General features: G+C 43.9%; 5 protein-coding genes across 6 annotated transcripts; 2 read left to right on the top strand and 3 right to left on the bottom strand.

Annotated features, from left to right (window-relative positions):
- Window positions 1-640: 640 nt before the first annotated feature.
- Window positions 641-2,881, bottom strand: LOC135346764 (calumenin-like). Its single transcript, XM_064544497.1, has 7 exons — window positions 2,669-2,881; window positions 2,362-2,500; window positions 2,088-2,278; window positions 1,727-1,867; window positions 1,525-1,620; window positions 1,158-1,366; window positions 641-896 (listed from the first exon to the last, which is right to left on the bottom strand). Exons 1-7 carry the CDS (start codon window positions 2,730-2,732, stop codon window positions 792-794), a joined length of 945 nt encoding a protein of 314 aa, XP_064400567.1. The 5' UTR covers window positions 2,733-2,881; the 3' UTR covers window positions 641-791.
- Window positions 2,882-2,986: 105 nt separating this feature from the next.
- On the bottom strand, window positions 2,987-7,201 carry LOC135346423 (uncharacterized). Its single transcript, XM_064544039.1, has 13 exons — window positions 6,934-7,201; window positions 6,643-6,796; window positions 6,384-6,577; window positions 6,050-6,190; window positions 5,884-5,979; window positions 5,454-5,659; window positions 5,249-5,348; window positions 4,629-4,785; window positions 4,283-4,476; window positions 4,068-4,208; window positions 3,894-3,989; window positions 3,589-3,797; window positions 2,987-3,214 (listed from the first exon to the last, which is right to left on the bottom strand). Exons 1-13 carry the CDS (start codon window positions 7,007-7,009, stop codon window positions 3,110-3,112), a joined length of 1,869 nt encoding a protein of 622 aa, XP_064400109.1. The 5' UTR covers window positions 7,010-7,201; the 3' UTR covers window positions 2,987-3,109.
- A 40-nt stretch (window positions 7,202-7,241) lies between these two features.
- Window positions 7,242-9,929, top strand: LOC135346763 (phosphatidylserine synthase 2-like). 2 transcript variants are annotated; one of them, XM_064544496.1, is made up of 9 exons: window positions 7,242-7,410; window positions 7,477-7,729; window positions 7,920-8,105; window positions 8,419-8,532; window positions 8,698-8,816; window positions 8,974-9,088; window positions 9,203-9,348; window positions 9,520-9,761; window positions 9,792-9,929. In XM_064544496.1, exons 1-9 carry the CDS (start codon window positions 7,298-7,300, stop codon window positions 9,800-9,802), a joined length of 1,299 nt encoding a protein of 432 aa, XP_064400566.1. In that variant the 5' UTR covers window positions 7,242-7,297; the 3' UTR covers window positions 9,803-9,929. The 2 variants fall into 2 exon arrangements, with proteins under 2 accessions (XP_064400566.1, XP_064400565.1); XM_064544495.1 differs by having other exon boundaries at window positions 9,520-9,929.
- LOC135346765 (uncharacterized) lies at window positions 9,880-11,408 on the bottom strand. Its single transcript, XM_064544498.1, has 6 exons — window positions 11,297-11,408; window positions 10,985-11,127; window positions 10,766-10,864; window positions 10,425-10,673; window positions 10,113-10,307; window positions 9,880-10,053 (listed from the first exon to the last, which is right to left on the bottom strand). The coding sequence occupies exons 1-6, from the start codon at window positions 11,331-11,333 to the stop codon at window positions 9,985-9,987; spliced, it is 792 nt and encodes a 263-aa protein (XP_064400568.1). The 5' UTR covers window positions 11,334-11,408; the 3' UTR covers window positions 9,880-9,984.
- Window positions 11,389-21,233, top strand: LOC135346762 (uncharacterized). The gene is made up of 20 exons (XM_064544494.1): window positions 11,389-11,549; window positions 11,659-11,769; window positions 11,839-11,955; window positions 12,100-12,222; window positions 12,310-12,375; window positions 12,430-12,618; window positions 12,709-12,791; window positions 12,897-13,206; window positions 13,398-14,398; window positions 14,688-14,788; window positions 16,966-17,584; window positions 17,854-18,215; window positions 18,438-18,513; window positions 18,611-18,862; window positions 18,988-19,086; window positions 19,273-19,385; window positions 19,678-20,122; window positions 20,292-20,409; window positions 20,583-20,757; window positions 21,048-21,233. Exons 1-20 carry the CDS (start codon window positions 11,442-11,444, stop codon window positions 21,140-21,142), a joined length of 4,563 nt encoding a protein of 1,520 aa, XP_064400564.1. The 5' UTR covers window positions 11,389-11,441; the 3' UTR covers window positions 21,143-21,233.
- The last annotated feature ends 33 nt before the right edge of the window (window positions 21,234-21,266 follow it).

Below are 21,266 nucleotides of genomic sequence, written 5' to 3'. Positions count from 1 at the left end.
GGAGGTATTACGAGATACCATTGTAAATTCATTCAATTAACACTAATTGGCATATCTTAGACTTTTTTATATTGAAGGACAGTCCTTCTCCTGTCTACAAAAAACAGTTACTCTTGTGGTAACTTACTATTAATTATTTTACACCCAATTAAAATAATGTTTTCTCCAATTAAATTCTGTACTTAAACTACTTAAACAAACTATTGTGGTATCTCTGTCAACACAAGCATACAAATTCAAATTTCTTTTGGAAAAATACTAGAGAGGTAGTGCTATTACTATAATTAATTGCAGAAAGAACAGCTAAAAGACTCCTTAAAAAAAAAACTGTCTCATAATTAGTGGCGTCTCACAATACTCTCTTCTACTCTACAAGCCGCTTGAAAAAATGCAGAGGTACGGACAGGCGCTGTGCAGCCTTTGATTGAGCAATAATTATCCGCCCACGTTCCTCCCACGTTGTATGTTTTGCTGAGGCTAATTGCTTGAGCTGGACCTCCTCTGGAAAAAATGAATGAGACTTAAGACACACCCCTCTGAGGCCGGAAGTAAACCGCGAAAACTTATAGTACCTCGAAAAATATCTTACACATTATAGGTACATCTGTACACCTGATCTTTATGATTCCATGCATTCCTGTTCATTGTAAACGCAACTGTTTCTATGAAGAATAACTGGCATGTACAAAAAAAAAGACACAAGTAAATCATCGAGTACACCACAGTTCTGATGTATTATGGTCACAAACAATACATAAATCGTCCTAAAAGAATGTTTGCCAGCCTCTATCTCAGAACTCGTCATGTCGGGTCATGAAGTTGCCCCATTCGGTTGCCTGGCTACCAACAAACAGATCCAAATTGCCCATAATCTCAACCCGTGACAAGTCTCCGTCCTGTGTGGAGTGTGTGTGTGTGTGTGTGTGTGTGGGGGGGGGGTTAATGCAGATCACGTATTTTAAAGTGCTCATTTTTAATCAACACAACTATATAATCATGGAAGGTATAAGTATATTGTAGATATGCCCTTGCTGTACATGTACTCCTGGTACTTTGAATGGATATTTGTGCAGGTCAGACATGCGTGCACAAATCACTACAAGTTCAGTGCATTGGCCTGGGCGTTATCATGTGACCTTTTCTGATTTACGCCTCACCTTGTCAGCATCGGCATGGCTGAGGAGGTGCCTGGCCTCAGCGACGGCAGGGTCATAGTCAATGGGAGACATCCAGTTGGCCAGCTCCTCTCTGCTCAGTCGGCCATCATGGTTCTTGTCTCGGTGGCTTTTAAACTGTTCCTTGTCACCCTTGATCCAGTCTGGCTCCTCCCCTGAGCTGGGACGGTTATTAACCGGCCAACGGTCATCTAGAGAGAACAATATTGATTACAACGTGCAAGACAGTACAGTAACTTGCTACTTTTGTACATGCAATAAACTACAAATAATTAGTAGGCATAGGTCAGAGTTTATTTGCTAGTTACGTCTCAAAAGTCATTATAGCTACCACAAGTGCACCACTCACTGACGTATTCCTCCATGGTAACAAATCCATCCTTGTTCTTGTCCATGTCCTCCATGATCTCATTAATGTACACATCTCGCAGCTCAAGGAAAGCCTCTGCAGGAAGGAAGGAAGGAAGGAAGGAAGGAAAGAAGGAAAGAAGGAAGGGGAGAGGATTATAAATTTAGACAATCATTATTAATTTTAAGCATAATTATTTAACCTGGATGTAGAAATCCTGCAAACTCTTCTTTGCTGAGTCTGCCATCGTTGTTCTTGTCAGTGCCTTTGAACTTGCGAACGTCCCTCTCAATCTTCTGTTTGTAAGTAATCTGCCTGTTAGTGTCGTAGATAGCTTCAGGATCTACAATGGGGGGGGGGGGGAGGGGACATGCAGAGACAATGGCAATTTCAGCTAAACAAAGAAGTGTGGAGATTGGTGATAATCAGCAGGTGAGGCCAACAGAAGCCTTCATACATATGGGAACCGTACAGCATGCAAAGAAATGCTCACTAGTGAATGGGTGGACATGTAATAAGGGCAACACTACATGCACTCTGTACAAATGATCCCTCCAACTCACCACTGACCACCCCGTAGACCTCCTTATGCTCGTCCAGGTTAACGAATCCATCGTGGTCCGTGTCATGAAAGTCCCACATTCTGTTCACGTCATCCCACACGTAGCGTTTAGAGACCTTGGAGATCCAGGCGGATAGCTCATCCGTGGATACTTTGCCGTCCTTGTTGGTGTCGATTTTGTCAACAATTATCCTGCACAATGGAAAAACACAGAATTTCAGTGACAAATCTCAAGACACAAAATAATGCAAAATTGAGCACAGAGTTTCCCTCACCCCAGTCTTCTCCTGGCCTCCTCTGGGGGTAGGTCGTGGAACTTTTTAGCCTCGGCCTTCCCCAGGAATGCTTCGTGGTCATACTCAGAGTTGTGAACTCCCTCCTTGTAGTGATCCTGATCAGAGAGGTCCTTCACACCTGGAGAAAAGTGCATCCTCAATACGTGCAGCAAAATATTTATTTTAGCTAGCTGCATGCATGCCTGGTTTCTACAAGATAGCTACATGATTTCTACAACACATTTGTTTTGCATGCCATAGCTTGCAGTTAAAAATTAACAATGCTTGCATTGCATGAGCTGCATACCTGAGGGTCCAGCCATGGCTGTGGCAGTCATCATGAGCACCAGGAGAAGCTTCCCTGAAGACATCTTGGTCTTGAAAATGATTGTCTTTAAATGATTTTAGAAGATTATTCTTTTGGTTTGGTGTGTGCTCAGTGGCTCTATTATAAGCACTAGACTCAACAAAAGGTCTTTGTCTTCCTTAATTTTCCAGAAGGTACCTGATGTTCCAGAATTCTATTGGGCCACGTGTTGCGAACTGAGCATGCCTACTCAGACATTCTCATTATGGTCATTATCACTCTGATCGTCACCTTATTATATCATCTGAGAATCTACCATTGAACCACAAGAACGAACAATGAGCACACACAAAATAATGTCATAGAGCAAAAAGCTTTCTCTAAAAAAAAAAAAGAAATATAACAGTACGCTGCTATAGAGTTTGCAGTTTGCAGTGATAACTAGAACTCGTCGTGTCTCATCATGTATCCTCCCCACTCCGTCGCTTGACTGCCCACAAACAAGTCGTAATTGTCCAACACCTCCTCTTTGGAGAGAACCTTGTCCTGCAGTGTGTGTGTGTGTGTGTGTGTGTGTGTGTGTGTGTGTGTGTGTGTGTGTGTGTGTGTGCGTGGGGTGTGTGTGTGTGTGTGTGCGTGGGGGGGGGGGGGGGTGGGGGTAATAATTGTACCAATTGAAAAGAATGCTTTGTGAGCATCAAACACATAACTATGAGAACTTTGCGAGTGTTGATCACCACAAAAATAAATCGCAAAACCTAAACTGCCAGAATGCAATAGTTGGGTCAATTTTTTGGCTGATTTGGCTCTTTCACAAAGGTTTTTCACCTACAGTAACCGACTGTATAACTCGAGTGTAGGAGGCTTCACATCGCATCACTAACAATACATTATACAGTCACCAATCACCATCCACTGACCTTGTTGGCATCAGCATTGTAGATGAGATGCTTTGCCTCTGAGCGAGCATGGTCGTAGTCCTGGGGTTGTAGCCAGTGTCGTATCTCCTCTTTGTCGAGGTGTCCGTCACCATTCCTGTCTCTATGCTGTCCGAACCCCTCACGTTCTGCCCTCACCCAGTCTGGCTCCTCCTCTGACTCTTCCCTCTCATAATGAGGCCATATGTCCTCTGGATGGACCAAAATGTAGATCATGAAGCCTCAAACAGTTAAAAAAATTGGATATTGAAATTCTCAATCCTAATTATTTACGATGATAGACGCACCAATGTACTCCTCGATAGTGACAACAGCATCTTCATTTCTATCCATGTCCTCGAGAGTCTCTTGGATATACAAATCAAACATCTTAGGAGACTCTTCTGCGGTAAGAAAACACAAGGTGAATAATATAGTTGAACTGAAGTGTAACCATGGTGGCGGCATTGCCTGAGGCTAACCTGGATGCAGGAAGTCTGCAAATTCCTCTCTATTCATTTTCCCATCACCGTCTTCATCGGCAGTCTTGAACCTCCTCTCGTCCTTTGTTATCCTCTGTTTGTACGTCATATTACGGTGGTGGTCAAAAATCTCATCCATATCTGAGAAAAAGAGTGATGAAGCTTTGCACTACTTTAACTTTGTACTGTAATACATCAGCATAATCTCGACTCACTGTCGATGGTTCCATAGGAGGCCTGTTTGTAGTCATCCAAAGAGATGAAACCATCTCCATCTTTATCGTGATAAGACCACACCCTGTCAACGTCCTCGTAGACGAACCTCCTCCCTACGATCCGTATCCACTCCTCGAGCTCCTCCTCTGTCAACTCTCCGTCCTTGTTCACGTCTATCTTGTCCACTATTATACTGCAGAAGAGAGAAAAGTAACACAAAAAATGATAACATAATTATCTCTATCAAGTCTAATTTTGCACAGTAATATTATACAGTATATATGCACAATAGTAAAAATTAAGCATTTCACAATACAACTCCATCTATAGTGTTGAAAGTCTCACCCGAGTCTCCTCTTGGCTTCCTCTGGGGGCAGCTGATCGAAACGCTCCGCCTCCTCCTTCCCCAGGAAAGCATCGTGGTCGTACTCACTGTTGTGATCATCATGTCCGTCGCCAGGGTAATGCTCCTCCTCAGAGAGATCTCGTTGACCACGCTCAGCTGAGGAGAGGGGGGATAGTTTATACATAAAAAATGTTGATTGAAAGCACTGCATATATTATTCCAGCTATAATTTATATGTCAAGACAGAGCTTTTTAATATCAATGTCAGCAATTTATTACTTCTCCCTGGAGCGGGTCCTGCCTGAACAACAGTCAGTACTGAGGCACACGCGAGCAGTAGGAACAGTATCACTCTCTCCATTGCTTCAATATGACGATTCTAACCTTTACTCGGTCACTGCTGCGCTTATAGACAGCTAGCTGACAGGAACAAAGACCTTTGTTTACGTCGAGGTTTACGTGGCTCAACCTTATCACTCCATGTGGCCTCCACTACTGCACATGCGCATCAAACTAATCTAATCTCTAATCTGACATTAATTTTTATGTTGATATAATTATATCTGAAAAACAAATGAGCTGATTTAATATTGTCCCTATCATAATAGTGTCTTTTAAAATTCATCGTGTCTCATCATGTACTCCCCAAAGTCGGTGGCTTGACTGCCTACGAACAAATCCATATCGTTAAGAATCTCATCCCTCGACAGCATCTTGTCCTGAGGGGGGAGACATGTGGATAACAAAATACACAAGGCACACAGTACAGTACAAAAAAGCTCACTAGTGAATGCAACTCTGTGTGACTATCACACCACCCTCACCTTGTTAGCGTCAGCGTGATGCATGAGATGGTTAGCCTCAGCATGAGCGTGGTCATACTCCTTGGGCATGATCCAGTCCCCCACCTCCTCGATATCCAGTCGTCCATTCCCGTCTTTGTCACGGTAATTCTTAAACTGTTCTCTCTCGGACTGCAGCCATTCTGGCTCCTCCCCTCCCTGACGCTCACTCGTTGGCAGCAGGTCATCTGTGAGGGGCAAGGAACAATGAATAAAGGTACAACATAATAACACTTCACAGTATCAGTTGTGTGAAATTAGGGAGAGAACTTAAAAGGCTATTATAGAGTTGCTATTTGGGCCAAATCAAACGCCTCAAGCTCAACACAACGACCTACTTCTGAAAACCTGACCACAAAAACAACTATTTTTTTCCTTCCTAACATGATTTTCTACTAAGAGACTAACTCACTGAGGTACTCATCGAGTGTGACAAAGTCGTCATTGTTAGTGTCCATATCCCTAATGGTCTCCTCCATCACAATCTCTCTCATCCGGGGGGCCTCCTCTGGGCAACACAACATAACACACTAATACTGACATATCTCAATTTACTGAATCTCTAGATATTGAATTACCTGGGTGCAGGAAGTCTGCAAAGTCCTCTCTGTCCAGTTTCTGGTCTCCATTTTTATCGGCCACTCCGAACCTCTTGGCATCTCTGGCGATCCTCTGCCTGTAGGTCTGGTGGCGGTGGTGGTCATACTCCATATCTAAATCTGGTGGGAGGATTGGAGACAGTGTATCAACTCAGCAAAGTACATGCAGGTATCACTTAGAAACCACAAGGTCATCGCGGCCAACCACAGCTGGCAACAGATGCCAACAAAAAAGGTTTCATAACAACTTTCAAGCACTATCTAATGGAGTGCCATCTGTAACCCTTGCTGATAGTAACTATGGAGGACTTACCATCGATGACACCAAATGAGACGTTCTTATACTCCTCTAGATCGATGTAGCCATCACTGTTGAGGTCGTGGTAGTCCCACACACTGTCGACATCATCGTAGACGTATCGCTTGGCAACGTGTCTCACCCAGTCCTCGAGCTCCTCCTGGCTAACCTGATGGTCACGATTCTTGTCAATCTTGTCAACTATTATCCTGCAAGAAGAATACAATCAGTAGTGAGATGATACAAGTGATTAATGAATCTGTTACATGCTTACCCGAGTCTCCTCTTGGCCTCCTCGTGAGGCAGCTGATCAAAGGTCTTGGCCGCCTCCTTCCCCAGGAAAGCCTCGTGGTCGTACTCAGGATTGTGCTTATACTCGTCTCCATCGTAGTGATCTTCATCAGACAGCTCCTTGGCTCCACGTTTATCTGCATATAAATAGAGGCACGGTCAGTTTGTGTACAAATTATTAATGTTCTACCAAATCTGAGCCAGTTTCAGCAAGAGCAGCTAGTTTTGTATCAAGTAATGACTGTAAGTTCTATCAAGTATCAAGCACACTTACCCAGAGCAGGTCCTGCTAGCACAGAGGTACAAAGCAGCCCCAACACAAAGGCTCTAGACATCAACTGATGAGCCATCTTTCTTGCCACAGAGTTGTCACTGTCTCAGTGTTTGCCTTGTCTTATGGATGAGCTTTGTCTGTCGGCAAGGTCTGCTTTGCTTTATGTAATGTGTGAGTTTTGTCTGTCGACTAGCCAGCTCCAGACAAAAGGTTTTTGTTGACAATCAGAGAGCTGGTGTGGCACAACTGCATTGGGCCACGTGGTTCGGAGGCAGAAAAGAAGAGAAAGAAATGAAACGAGATACGCCCACTTTTATTGACCTTTGATTCAGTAAAAAGGCGAGGTGAAGACAAAATTAAATTGATGGCCAGCATGGACACCCGTCTCGTAGCTGACCAGATGGCTAATGGAGGGAAGGGGGTCGAGAAAGAAGAGCACCAGCAGGTCTATGATGATGGCACCAACACCTTCTTCTGGTGAGCTATAAACAGTCATCCTCCAGAGAAGTATCTAATGGACACGCCCACCCTTACCCCTCACAGGCAGGCCCACACTATCAGTGCAGGGGTCCTCATTGGTCTGGGGCTCATCTACGTGGCTCTGTTTGAGCAGCCTCACAATGACACAATGTTCAACATCCAACGAGGAGTGGTGGCCGTGGTGATCGTGTTCATTCTCATTGGGATGATCCACATGCCCAATGGTCCGTTTGTGAGGCCACACCCTGCCCTGTGGAGACTGGTCCTGTGTGTGCTCATCCTCTATGTACTACTGCTCATCTTCCTGTTGTTTCAGGTCTGTCTGTTATCATCATTATGATCTCAATTACTGGCACTACTACACATCATTAACAGATCTGTGAATAAAGTTGTAATGGATTGACATACGACTCCTAGGAACCATGGTTTTTGCTCAGACTAATAAACAGAGGATTCATAACATGTGATTTGCTCTCACCTATTTCACCCCTCTCCCTTGTCCATAGACAACTGACGATAGCAGACGCTTCCTAACTTTGATAGACTCCAATCTAGGCAAACCACTGAAGGAGACAAACTATGCTGTAGACTGTCGGGTATATGCTCCTGACCATCCAAACGGTCCGTTTTCCAACATAATGGAGAAAATGGACGTGTTTGTACTCTGTCACTTCTTTGGATGGTGGGGGAAAGTAAGTTCTAAATACTTAACATTAACAGTTTCTCTACTATCTTGAGTAATGAAGCCAGCACTGATACATCATTATACTGCATGATCATTGTTTTCAAGCCACTCAATTCAAATTATGGAGATACTTTTCTGATATATAACTGTAGACAGTAATCATCAGGGACTGGTTCATATAACTAACCCCGCACCCACCCTACTGTAGACAGTAATCATCAGAGACTGGTTCTTATAACTAACCCCGCACCCACCCTACTGTAGACAGTAATCATCAGAGACTGGTTCTTATAACTAACCCCGCACCCACCCTACTGTAGGCAGTAATCATCAGGGACTGGTTCTTGCTGACTGTGCTCAGTATAGGCTTTGAGCTAGTCGAGTACACTCTGGAGGTGCACCTGCCCAACTTTGGGGAGTGCTGGTGGGACCACGTACGTTGGCATGGAGATTGCACGTACGGTCTTTGTATATCTACTTCTAACGTTTCAATACCATTTGTATACTTTTAATTGTTTAGCTAAGAAAGCACGCAGTATATACATATCTTAAAGTAACATGAAGTGCTTCACTGTATGCTTGGGGTTGATCATGTGCAGTGGATAATGGATGCTCTAGTGTGTAACTCTCTGGGCATCCTCTGTGGTATGCTCACATGTGAATACCTGGAGATGAAGACTTATCAATGGCGGGGGCTCTGGAAGACGCCAACACTTAAGTAAGAGAGTCTGTCTTGTTTGCTGAGTGGTTTGTGTGTGCTAAGTGGGTGTTCGTTTCATTGTTTTTGTATATCTATGTCATAGTACATACTGACTGATGTGTGTACTGGATACTGTAATAGTGATTGCACTGTAATCGTGAGTGTTTCTTTACAGAGGCAAAATGAAGAGATTTGTTGGACAGTTCATGCCCTACTCTTGGACTAGCTATCGCTGGGCCTACACTGAATCATTCGGACGATTCAGTGCCATATGTTTACTGACAATATGGGTGAGTTTTCTCATACCTCACATGCCTGATTCAGTGTATCTGTAGCCAGTTGTACATCATTGTGTGATCTTATCCGATTATTCATCACCTGACCGTTCAATTTTGTCTCTACAGTTTTTGATGCAGGAGGTGAACACGTTTTATCTCAAGGCTATTCTGTGGTACCCTCCCGAGCACATGATCAACGTCATTCGTGAGATTATCTACGGTTTCGGAGGAGCGTGTGCTACACATGAGATCTATGAGTTCTTGAGCACCAAGTGTGTGGAAATAAGGCCTAACCTATCATACATGACATTGTATATATAATGTAATTATAATGGCATAAGTGCACTCAACCTACATACATGTACATTGTACAAGCCAATATACATATGTACTAACATGATGCACTTATCCCCCCCCCCCATGGCCACACACACACACTACAGAGATAAGAATGCTCGTGTTGGACGCTATGTGTGGCTGACCTTTGTCGCCATTTTCTGTGAGGCCCTTCTTATTGTCAAGATGGGTTGGGACGTGGTCACCATCCCTCTGCCGCGCACGGCTGTGGTGTTTTGGACCACCCTAGCTGGTGTGTTTCTGATATGGGTGGTCTGGCATTTCACTCTTCCCTTCAAACACATGCCCATCATCGGGCCGCACTATCGGAGGGCCATGACCAAATTGAGTTATATTTATATGTATATTGGCTTGTACAAGAGTAGCTAGGTTTATTCTCATAACTGTGTGCTTGTTGACCCATTATAATTACATAATTTATTGTGTTTTAATTATGATTTTATCCATTTGTTTTTTGCATGGAATTAAATTAATGGCAATATACTTCTAAAGTCACCATTTAATTGACAAAGAGAATTAAAAAAGTTTACAAACAAAAAATGTTTGTCTCTTTAAGAATAGTACAGTCTCAAATAAGCCTCTTTAAGGCGTGTCTTTTTCTGTTCCTTCTCAGTTTTGATCTGTACGTGCATGAAATATCAATAATTTGATGCATCACGCATGATAACTATATACTCACAATAATCTTCGAGTCCTTCCCGAGAAATTCGTGCTTGTGTACTGTGCGACAGTCCCTCACTTTATAGAACCTTTGCAGACTGTCTTGCTTGGATATCGGAGTGGACTCCTGCAGCTGTTTGTAGCAGTCTGGACACAGTGCAAAGTTGCTGTTCTCGAAGTAGTCTCCCACGGGTTCTCTCTTACACTCCTTACACTACATGTATGTAAGCAGTGATACCTCAGCAGTGTGGTGCAAGACTAGAACATACCGCAGCAGTGTGGTGCAAGACTAGAACATACCACAGCAGTGTGGTGCAAGACTAGAACATACCTTGTCTGGTATCCCCTTAGTACACTTGACGGTGACAATCCCACGCAGAGCTCTCTCCCCACCAAAGCTTGCATTGTACTCCACATGTCTGCTCATTGGGACGTCGTGCTGGTACCTTCCAGGTCCTAGCTTGCCAAGACTCCTCCTGTCAGCAGGTAGTCTTGATTGATCACTGCCAAACGGCTTGTACATTGTTTTTGGATCAATGTACGTCGTCTTTTGGTAGTCGGCAGGTCCAGGTTGACTACCCTGAGGGGTGGTGGGGGTGTCAGTGAGTGTGTGTGTGTGTGTGTGTGTGTGTGTGTGTGTGTGTGTGTGTGATATGCATGCAGTATGATTACCATGGTGTATTTTGGTAGCCTGCTCGCCAAGGTTGCTCCAAAATACCACCCCCTGGTACTGTGCACTCGTGAACCGAGAGGCTTTGGAAACAGTGTCACCTGTACAAATAAAAATCGACAATGTAATAATTAGCTAGATCTGACATTTTTTTGCAGTGATACTACACAATATTACGCCTCATAGAGAGCTGTACTATACTACTATAGTGTATGACTGACGGGATCAGGGTCATAGCGGCCGGGTCCCCTATCAGGCGCCCCCCTGATACCCATCTCTATACCCATCCTTGTCGGGAGGGTGTGGTTGGGTATCATCTTGCGTTCCTCCGCACATCCAAACACCACTTTATTGGGAGGGACAGCTGCAAAAAATCACAGCATAAACTAGATGTATATAATTATGTGTAAGCTAGCATTATAGCCAAATAGATCAGATCTACAGTAGCTACATGCAGCCGGCCATAGCTACAGCATTGTATGAGTCATAGATGCGCGGCTGTGTCATCAAGCTGTGTGTGCAACTGGTCTCACCTTGCCCAAAGCTGAACAGGTCTATTTCTCCAGCCATTGTACCACCTCAGCTCTCAGCTCAACATCCTTAGCTACCAGCCCCTCCCCTCTTTTTTGCAGACAAGCCACGCCCATTTTAATGCTCTTTGACCTCTAAAAGCTAACAATGGCACAGCAAGCTGACGGAGATGTTAGCTCCTTCAGCAGTTGTCTACTCTCAATAAGAGCCACGGGAACCATCACAGCACCCATAGCGAGCTCTAAGAAGATTAAAGTAAGTCAAACCCCCATATCTACTAGTACCCCATGTATCCATAGTTTCATCACGAGCCTTATAAATACATCATGTAAACACACACACACCTACTTTTCTGTCTATACAGTACACCTGTATCGCAGCATCCCAGAGTTATGTGGCACTGGGAGCCAACACTGGGGGTGTGTACTGTTTCCACAGAGACAGTTACAAGTATATCCGAATCCTGGCCAGTAAGGTAAATCACACACATACATGCACGCACAGTCCCCCTGCTATCACATGACTTGTACTCACGTACATGCAGGAAGGTAGTGTGTCGATGATTCGGTTCTCTCCTACTGGGGACTACCTGGCTGTGTGCAGTGGAGGGGGCTACCTTGGACTGTGGGAACTCAACCTCCAAGAGCAAGGCATCTCAAAGGTACCATTAGTAACATATGCCTGTTTCAATGACAACTATCTTTTTTAATTGTTGATAAATTACATTAGCTTGAGCTGTGTGTTCAGTCAGCATTTACTTTTTTTAATTTGTGTAACATCACCAATAAAGTATCCCCCCCCCCAGCGTGTCCACGTGTGCTCTCTACTGAAGGAGGGTGTGCTCAGAGACCTGGTATGGGACAGCCGGGGGACACGAGTGTTCTTCGGTGACGATCAAGGGAGAGTGGCGGTCACCCACGCACCAAAGGTAGGTGGGGCAAACAACACGGACTGACTTCCATAAACAGTTTCCTTTACATGTATAGTTTTATAGTTCTCATTCTATCCCTAACAGCAACAGAAGTTGTTCAAGAAATCTGATGAGCTTCTACTGCAAGAGAAGGTCCCAATAGTTCAGCTGGTGAGTACGCCCCCTTTGATATAGGGAAAACCCCCATCACCACACCCCCTCCAGGATGTACACCAGGAGCTACTGCTTGTGTCCACACAGACACGCTGCTTCATACACAGACTGCTAAGCAAGGAGACGGTGCAGATTGGCACTAGACCCAGGGACGGGATGTTTGGAGTTTGCTTCTACGAGAGGGGGGCAGAGAAACCCCCCATTGTGTTCTCTGCTAGACCCGGGGGTCGTCTGTGGCAGGTACATGTCATTCTGTACTTTAGGATACTGTACAAATGGAATTAACGTTTATAATTATGATGTTGCTAACTTTCTTACGTAAACCCTCAGGCTGACGTGGAGGGTACAGTGGTGTCTACTCTAAAGCTCAAAGATGCGGTGTCCATACCACCCTCTCCTGTACTAGGTGTGGGGTGAGTCACTCAATAGATAGAATGTGGATTGACTTTTTCCTATAATTCTTTGGGTCGAAATTTCGCCAGACAATAATCTCTTTAACACAATATCATCACTCGCAGGTTATCTCCGGACTATTCAAGCTCTTCTGAATATATACTCAGTCATTCTCTCAACTTTGCTCGTCTGACACTCCTCCACGGTTCTCTGATGGTCGGATGGGTGAACAAGGACCTCTTCTTGTTTGAGCCGGGAGCGTATCGACTGGCTGCGTGGACCACTGACTTGGGGCCAATTCTGGACCTCTATTGCGATGGTCATCAGCTGTTTGTGCTGTGTGAGGGTGGCGGTGTGAGGGTCGTGAGCTTTGTGAGCATGGAGACATGTATACAATGGCTGGTTAGATTGGAGCTCCAAGAACAAGCAACACAGGTATTGCAGTCAAGTCTGTTTGTCACTTTGGTTAACGATAATACAATTTGCTTGCATATGCAGGACAATCTATGTTTATAACAACCTTTGCAATGAAGTTTTCACTTTTAGTAAAGATCGTGGTGATACATTTATAGCATTGATGCTTAATGATGATTAATTTTGTTGCATTAAGATGTCCATTATTTCAGGTACTGGCTGCACACAGTGAGGAGATATCTGTCAAGATGGCCTCAAATGAAATACTCTACAATGATGTACGTACATTGATGGAGGGGCCAGATGAAGCCACACCCACTCTACAAGCCCTCAAAACTCGATTGGCGGAGCTGGAGGACAAATACGGTCATCTAACAAACGCAAAACCTGTCGATTCTAAATCTAGTGAAGAGAGTAATATCAAAGAGAGCAATATCGAAGAAGACGCTCAATTGGAAAGTGCTCAATTGGACAATGGTTATGAGACAGTTGACCTCACAGCGTATTCAAACGATCATCTTGATGGTAACATTGAGACTGACCATACTGCCACTGTTGATCATGTGATCTCCGATATCGACCACATGACTTCTGAGGAAGCCTCTACCGATACTCATGTGACTTCTGACAAAGACCCTCAGGCTGATTTTCCATTGGCTTTTAACTTGTCAAGTAATCAAACTGAACCTACCCTTGACTCCACGCTGATTCCATCCGATCAAGCTGACTCAACATTGATTCCAGATGATCTAGGTGATTCGTTAGCTTCTAGCAGCCTAACATCTCTAACACAGGTAGTCAATAATGATGACACGATATCCACGAGCAAAGAAACAAGTAGATCAAATTCACGACGATCATCCACCATATCTGCATTTCCTGAAGAGGCAGGCAGCGTTCTTTATAGCCGCTCCCAATCTCAGACTATCCCCAGTAGAGTAGCTCCGCGGACAGAGGTATCCATGGAGGGAACACCGGAGTACGGCACTAGTGTCCTCTCCTCTTCACTCGTTGGAGGGAGGGTGTCCATAAGTGAGCCGCATAGTTTTGAGAATCGTTTGAGTTTCGAGCCTGAAGGGGTTGACATTGAGACTAGAGTACAGAAGAGACCTCCTCCGGACTTTGCTAATCGTGTGGCAGCTGCACTGTCGTCTTGTTCCCCTGACGATGACGATGTAGTGGTGGCCGTTCCTGTGAGGAGTAATAGTGGGAGGTGAGTGAGTGTGTGTGAGGTGTGGGTGTGTGGTGGGTGGGTGAGTGTGTGTACAGTGTGTATGTACAGTGTGTGTGCATGACAGATGTAAATGTAGGTACATATACAGGCCATCATTTAAGCAAGGGGGCAAAGTATAGGAAAGGGAAAGGTTGCCAAAAAATTTTTGCTTATAGCAATCTGGTGAATCTCAGGAATGTGAGTTATGGAAGCTTTGATGTATGTTTTGAACTTTTATAAGATCTTACTTATGGTAGTGTTATTAAGCCACGTTTTATTTTTTTCCCAGCTCCAAAGATGGCGGTAAGAGGAGTAACAAGAAGAAAGGCTCTCGTAAGAAGAAGTCTGCCAGTCCTCAAGGAAAGAGACTGTCCACACCTGACCTGCCAGGTAAGCCATCCTAGTTATTCTATTGTTGTACCACGGCAATAACATTCTATATTACCGTATAGCGGGTAATTTTCGTTGGTGCACATTTTCGTATGAACTACCCATTTATATTATATATAAATCCATGGTACGGCTTAATTAGAAAATACTTTTATCTCTCGAATATCAACTTTGATGGTACCATTTGAAAGGTCTCTTTCTAAGCTTTCAGAAAAACATAAAATTTTGGATTTTCGATTCACATAACTTGAGTACAGTTGATCCAATGTCAAAAACTTTAGGATTTTCTGAAAGCTTAAAAATTCGTTTCAAATGATGTGTTTCAATCCAAAATTTCGTCGCAGCCTAATTTGTCATTTTCCGGCCTCGGACCATGGGCTATAATCCATGGTACGGCTTAATTAGAAAATACTTTTATCTCTCGAATATCAACTTTGATGGTACCATTTGAAAGGTCTCTTTCTAAGCTTTCAGAAAAACATAAAATTTTGGATTTTCGATTCACATAACTTGAGTACAGTTGATCCAATGTCAAAAACTTTAGGATTTTCTGAAAGCTTAAAAATTCGTTTCAAATGATGTGTTTCAATCCAAAATTTCGTCGCAGCCTAATTTGTCATTTTCCGGCCTCGGACCATGGGCTATAATCCATGGTACGGCTTAATTAGAAAATACTTTTATCTCTCGAATATCAACTTTGATGGTACCATTTGAAAGGTCTCTTTCTAAGCTTTCAGAAAAACCTAAAATTTTGGATTTTCGATCCACAGAACTCAAGTTATGACAGCTGAAAGATTCCCAAAATCATTGATTATAAACGGAGGGGGGGGTGTCTTTCAACAGCCATAACTTGAGTACAGTTGATCCAATGTCAAAAACTTTAGGATTTCTGAAAGCTTAGAAAAATTCGTTTCAAATGATGTGTTTCAATTCAAAATTTCGTCGCGGCCTAATTTGTCATTTTCCGGCCTCGGACCATGGGCTATAATCCATGGTACGGCTTAATTAGAAAACACTTTTATCTCTCGAATATCAACTTTGATGGTACCATTTGAAAGGTCTCTTTCTAAGCTTTCAGAAAAACCTAAAATTTTGGATTTTCGATCCACAGAACTCAAGTTATGACAGCTGAAAGATTCCCAAAATCATTGATTATAAACGGAGGGGGGGTGTCTTTCAACAGCCATAACTTGAGTACAGTTGATCCAATGTCAAAAATTTTCTGAAAGCTTAGAAAAATTCGTTTCAAATGATGTGTTTCAATTCAAAATTTCGTCGCGGCCTAATTTGTCATTTTCCGGCCTCGGACCATGGGCTATAATCCATGGTACGGCTTAATTAGAAAATACTTTTATCTCTCGAATATCAACTTTGATGGTACCATTTGAAAGGTCTCTTTCTAAGTTTTCAGAAAAACCTAAAATTTTTGATTTTCGATGCACAGAACTCAAGTTATGACAGCTGAAAGATTCCCAAAATCATTGATTATAAACAGAGGGGGGGGGGGGTGTCTTTCAACAGCCATAACTTGAGTACAGTTGATCCAATGTCAAAAACTTTAGGATTTTCTAAAACCTTAGAAAAATTCGTTTCAAATGATGTGTTTCAATTCAAAATTTTGTCGCGGCCTAATTTGTCATTTTCCGGCCTCGGACCATGGGCTATAATCCATGGTACGGCTTAATTAGAAAACACTTTTATCTCTCGAATATCAACTTTGATGGTACCATTTGAAAGGTCTCTTTCTAAGCTTTCAGAAAAACCTAAAATTTGGGATTTTCGATACACAGAACTCAAGTTATGACAGCTGAAAGATTCCTAAAATCATTGATTAAACGGAGGGGGGGTGTCTTTCAACAGCCATAACTTGAGTACAGTTGATCCAATGTCAAAAATTTTCTGAAAGCTTAGAAAAATTCGTTTCAAATGATGTGTTTCAATTCAAAATTTTGTCGCGGCCTAATTTGTCATTTTCTGGCCTCGGACCATGGGCTATATATATATTTCATATTTTAAATATTCGTACAGCTCAGGATAGTGACGTTGAACCTATTGCGATAGAATAATTTCGTAGTTTTATTTTCGTATGATGCTCTTCAATACGAAATATACAAAAATTTCCACCATAACAAAAACAACCCACTATACGGTATTATCTACTACCATTATCCCCTCAGAATCTTTCTCCTCAAAGACTTCCTCCCCGTCACGCTCACTGAGTCTCGTCCACATACCTGAAGAGACCCTTCCCTTCCCTGAGGCCGGTTTTCCTCCGCCCACTCCACCCTCACACCAGAACTCGGCTCTTAGCAGTCAAAGTGTGTCACCGTACCCCTCACGCCCCCACACACCACCACCTGTCCTCACAAGTTCCACAATTGTTCAAAATGGCTTCGTACCAAAGTACATTGATGGTCCCGTCAACTCGCTAGCAGAAGGGTTCTCTGAGTCTAATCTCTTTGTGGGGCTACAGAAACCATCGGTTTTACTGTCCAAGATGAAGAATATAGCCAAGCAAGGTGTGGTGGAGTCCAACAGACTGCAACGGCCTGTCGAGATGGTGAAAGAACTTCTCTCGTCACTATCCAGCGCCTCACAAGACTCACAACCCACACTCTACACCAACGAGAATTTTGTACCCTCCGTAACGACCCCATCCCCCACCTCACCCCCCCTGGAACAGGGGGAAATGGCACTCTCACCCACTCCCCCTCCGGTAACGGGCGAGGAGCAAACAGATGGACCAACTATGGACCCAGAGACTAAGGAGTTTATCGAGGCCACCAACTCCACTTGGTGAGTGTGTATCCTTACCAATTGCATTCTCAGCTATTGACATTGTATTAATGTTTTGCGAGCATTAAAATAATTATGCAAACTTTGCGAGCGTTGATCACTTTGCAATTGCAAAACCTGAACTAGTGCTGGTAATTACACACGATCCTTGCCAGAACACAATAGTTAGATCGCAAAGAGTCCATTTTTCTGCTCATTTGGCTCATGCATTCTCAAAGGTTTTTCACCCGCACACTATTCTAGTAATACGGTACCTCCCTACTACCTAGGGCCCTACTGGAGGACCCATTGCTCTACTGTGCTGCTGCCTCGATGGCTGGCCCTCTCCAAGATTGGCTGTCTAAACTAGACACCTATAGAAGTCACCTCTTAGGATCTGAGAGGGAGGCCACTAACCGAGGGTGGTCTCTTGATGTTAATTCCACTGTTATGGAAATCGTCTCCGATCTAGTTTCTCTGTATCTCGAAATGGGTTGCTACAGTGATGACCTTTCACCTCAAGGCCTGGCGGAGTTTGTGTGCAAGTACTACCCTGTACTGGACATGTCGAGAGTGTGGACTATGCTGAGTCAGCAAGACTGGACCGTGAGAGTGAGTGTTTGGAGACAGCTGGCAGCGTGTATGGATCCAGGTGGGTGGAGCTGGCATATTAGCGCCTCTCATTTGTAGAATACATGTACTATGCCATGTTCAGCAATGTACGTACCCACGCTGTAGCCAGTGATATGCCTAGACTGTTCAAAGTGGTGACTATTTCAATCGTCAACACACAAATTAGCCGTTGGTTACTAAGCAACTGATCTGTGTGGGCACATCCCTACTTGTTGATGGCATGTACTCCCTCGCTACACAGGTGAGAGGAGCCTCCAAGAGGTGACCTCTGATCCTGACCACCCTCAACTGTACCGACTACCATCTCTCTTGATGAGGTAATAATCAGAAACACCAGAAATTTAAAAGTGATTACCTCGTTGTAGATGTGCACATGTGATTTTTAGACGTTCATGTGACCCCTCTTCTCCACAGGCTGTATGCAGATTCCACCCACTCATTTGTCGAGAAGTGTGTGAGCTGTTACCCCACTATGACTATGTGGGAGGTGGCTGTAGCGTGCGAGGTCGGCCAATCAGATCACCAGAATGAGTCATGTGATGGGCACCCCTATACCCACTACCTCAGTCAGCTAGTAGAGAGCAGACAACGTGACGAACTGGCTGCTGTGTGGAGTGCTGACTCAGCATTGCTACTGAAGTCACTGGGAGCAGCTCTTGAGAGCAAGTAAGTGAAAATGAATCTAACAGTGATGGTACGATAAACACTTGAAGCATGCAACCAACTAAATATTGTTTTAAAAAGTTTTACCTTACATAATGTTTAACCTTACATAACTTGTCCCTTGCTAGGCCAGTTGCTTCATTGCTGGAGTTGCTAACGGAAGTGTGTGCTCAGCTGAGAGGGGAGAGTGTCACTCAAGCTGCTAGAGACCTCTGTCTCAAGCACAGGTAGGAGGGTTAATCATGCCATCATGGACATTATCCGAATATGTATCGTGTGTTGACACAACCGAATACTTTCCCAATGCAGCAGATGTTGTGTTAGCTTATCAGTGTGTGCCGTAATATCAGCGCAATACTTGTACATCGATCATCATGTAGATATACATTCACATTCTGTATGCTACTGTTTAGGTACTGGTTGGGCGTTGTACGACTGTCTGTTGCCATGAGAGACAAGAGAAGAGCTCTCTCTGTGCTAGTACACATGAAGGACCTCTCATTGTTCACCAGTAACCAGAAATGGGGTATGTGAGACACATGCCAGATGGATATTTGTATACTTCAAATCGTATATCCAGTTGCTACGTTGTTGCTAAGTGCAATATACACTTAGCACAAAGTCATAATGCATTAACGCAAAGTCATAATGCACTAAACGCCCCTCTGGAATTAGTGAAATAACAAAATGAGAAATACAAGTACATGCACGTATCCAAGTTTTTCCGGGCACTGTTAATGTTCAGCACCTGCTGGAGTTTTTTTTTGCAACTTAGTGCATTTCCTTAGCCCCCCCCCTACACACACACACACACACAGGTGACCTTCTTGTCACTCTTGAAGACTGGCAACTGTTATTGGAATTGCTCTCCTCTCCTGATGTCCACATAGAGACCACACCCACTCACGACACCCACTCACAGGCTAGCTCCACTCTGCCCGAGGCCACTGTACAGGACAAACCAGTCCAACCAGAGGCAGACTGTCCCTCAGCCAAACAAGCTACTGTTATACTAGACCCCTCTCAAACTGTTACATCACCAGAAACTGACGACGTCAGTAAAACACTGCCATGTGATGGAGAACACAATGCAGTGGCTGAGCTTACGTGGGCGGGAGTGTTGAGGCTAATGACAGGGGCACTCCCTCCAGAGATTGTCCTCAAGCTTCTGTCTGGTAACCATGGCAAAGGGTTCGGAGGTGTTCTCTGTGAGCAGTTACATGGAGTGCTGACTCAGCTGGTACAGATTCAGACAAGACAGAGGTAAGGGCAGTGTTAATGACTAACTAATTTTATGCTGCTTGCTTGTGAGACTACATGTACTAGCATGCACATTAGATCTATTAGTACATTCAAAAAATTCGTGTCTAGTTCTCTAAGGTACCCCACCCCACCACACACCACACACACACACACACCCACATACACACAGGTCACTAGGACACAGTCTACTGGAGAGGGTGGACCAGTACCTTTGGTCTCCACGACCCACGGCCATAGCGCCACAACTTCTGACTGTGCAGAACTCTGAGATGACGGGAAGACAAGAGGTAGGTGATCACTACCTGTACAACAACCGGCTGTCAGTTAGTAGCATCACTGTGTTTGGTTAAGTGTCTCCGTACGCACTATGTGTGTGTGTGTTTGTGTGTGTGTGTGTGTGTTTGTGTGCCATATGCCGTCAGCTTGTACAGTATGTCCTCTCATGTACACGCCTATTCAGGATCACCCCACCCCCCTCATGATGACCTCTGTGACCCCTCTCTCTGAATGGTTGGAGGATGCGGGAGTACACTGGGGAGTGCGTACAATGCCAGGCTCCACCTGCCCCCTGTGTAGACTCTCCCTGCTCTCTCCTGTGTCAGACCTCGAGCCAGGAGTCATCGCTCTGCTATGTGGTGAGTTTTATTGTCTGCTTCAAACGTTGTAGGTGTTTTTGTTTTTGTGTGTGCTGGGTTTTTGTAAGCCTATTTTTGTTGTAGGTTTGTTGCTTATACAATGTACTGGCACTGAAAGGCTTTAGTCAGCACTTTCAAAGTTTCAAATTGTACTATAATTATGTACCTTCTTTATGCTTGTGTACCTTCTTAATTATGCTTGTGTACCTTCTTAATTATGCTTGTGTACCTTCTTTATGCTTGCTATAGTTTATGCTAACTATACCTTGTCCACTCATGCACACGTGCAGGTCATGCCTACCACAAACGATGCCTACCAGAGTCAGCTTGCGTGGTGTGTTTCTCTGAGAATGTAAAGACTAACTCAAAGAAACTTCTTAACTGACTTTTGTAATCTAGTTTTTTTATGCTTTGTATTGTGGTGTGTTATTGAAACTTTTTTGTGTTGTATGGTTATTGGTTATTCCCACTTTAAATCCAGCTGTGCTCACTATAGTAACACTCTATTC

The sequence above is a fragment of the Halichondria panicea genome, chromosome 13 (assembly GCF_963675165.1).
Source record: "Halichondria panicea chromosome 13, odHalPani1.1, whole genome shotgun sequence".
Lineage (NCBI taxonomy): Eukaryota > Metazoa > Porifera > Demospongiae > Suberitida > Halichondriidae > Halichondria > Halichondria panicea.
Note: the sequence above shows the minus strand (reverse complement) of the source record. Positions and strands in the feature narration are given on the sequence as shown.

What these genes read in the sequence shown, in the direction of transcription:
- LOC135346765 (XM_064544498.1), bottom strand. Translation starts at nt 11,333, where the DNA reads ATGGCTGGAGAAATAGACCTGTTCAGCTTTGGGCAAG. An exon ending in CCTGTTCAGCTTTGGGCAAG is followed by an intron (nt 11,128 to 11,296) that starts GTGAGACCAGTT and finishes GATTTTTTGCAG; the next exon opens with CTGTCCCTCCCAATAAAGTG. An exon ending in CTAAGGGGATACCAGACAAG is followed by an intron (nt 10,308 to 10,424) that starts GTATGTTCTAGT and finishes ACATACATGTAG; the next exon opens with TGTAAGGAGTGTAAGAGAGA.
- LOC135346763 (XM_064544495.1), top strand. Translation starts at nt 7,298, where the DNA reads ATGGCCAGCATGGACACCCGTCTCGTAGCTGACCAGATGGCTAATGGA. An exon ending in TGGAAGACGCCAACACTTAA is followed by an intron (nt 8,817 to 8,973) that starts GTAAGAGAGTCT and finishes GTTTCTTTACAG; the next exon opens with AGGCAAAATGAAGAGATTTG. An exon ending in TATGAGTTCTTGAGCACCAA is followed by an intron (nt 9,349 to 9,519) that starts GTGTGTGGAAAT and finishes CACACACTACAG; the next exon opens with AGATAAGAATGCTCGTGTTG.
- LOC135346423 (XM_064544039.1), bottom strand. Translation starts at nt 7,009, where the DNA reads ATGGCTCATCAGTTGATGTCTAGAGCCTTTGTGTTGGGGCTGCTTTGT. An exon ending in CTCATTTGGTGTCATCGATG is followed by an intron (nt 6,191 to 6,383) that starts GTAAGTCCTCCA and finishes TCCTCCCACCAG; the next exon opens with ATTTAGATATGGAGTATGAC. An exon ending in CTCCTATGGAACCATCGACA is followed by an intron (nt 4,209 to 4,282) that starts GTGAGTCGAGAT and finishes TCTTTTTCTCAG; the next exon opens with ATATGGATGAGATTTTTGAC.
- LOC135346762 (XM_064544494.1), top strand. Translation starts at nt 11,442, where the DNA reads ATGGCACAGCAAGCTGACGGAGATGTTAGCTCCTTCAGCAGTTGTCTA. An exon ending in CCGGGGGTCGTCTGTGGCAG is followed by an intron (nt 12,619 to 12,708) that starts GTACATGTCATT and finishes GTAAACCCTCAG; the next exon opens with GCTGACGTGGAGGGTACAGT. An exon ending in GAGGCCACCAACTCCACTTG is followed by an intron (nt 17,585 to 17,853) that starts GTGAGTGTGTAT and finishes CCTACTACCTAG; the next exon opens with GGCCCTACTGGAGGACCCAT.
- LOC135346764 (XM_064544497.1), bottom strand. Translation starts at nt 2,732, where the DNA reads ATGTCTTCAGGGAAGCTTCTCCTGGTGCTCATGATGACTGCCACAGCC. An exon ending in GAGGCCAGGAGAAGACTGGG is followed by an intron (nt 2,279 to 2,361) that starts GTGAGGGAAACT and finishes TCCATTGTGCAG; the next exon opens with GATAATTGTTGACAAAATCG. An exon ending in TACCATGGAGGAATACGTCA is followed by an intron (nt 1,367 to 1,524) that starts GTGAGTGGTGCA and finishes TGTTCTCTCTAG; the next exon opens with ATGACCGTTGGCCGGTTAAT.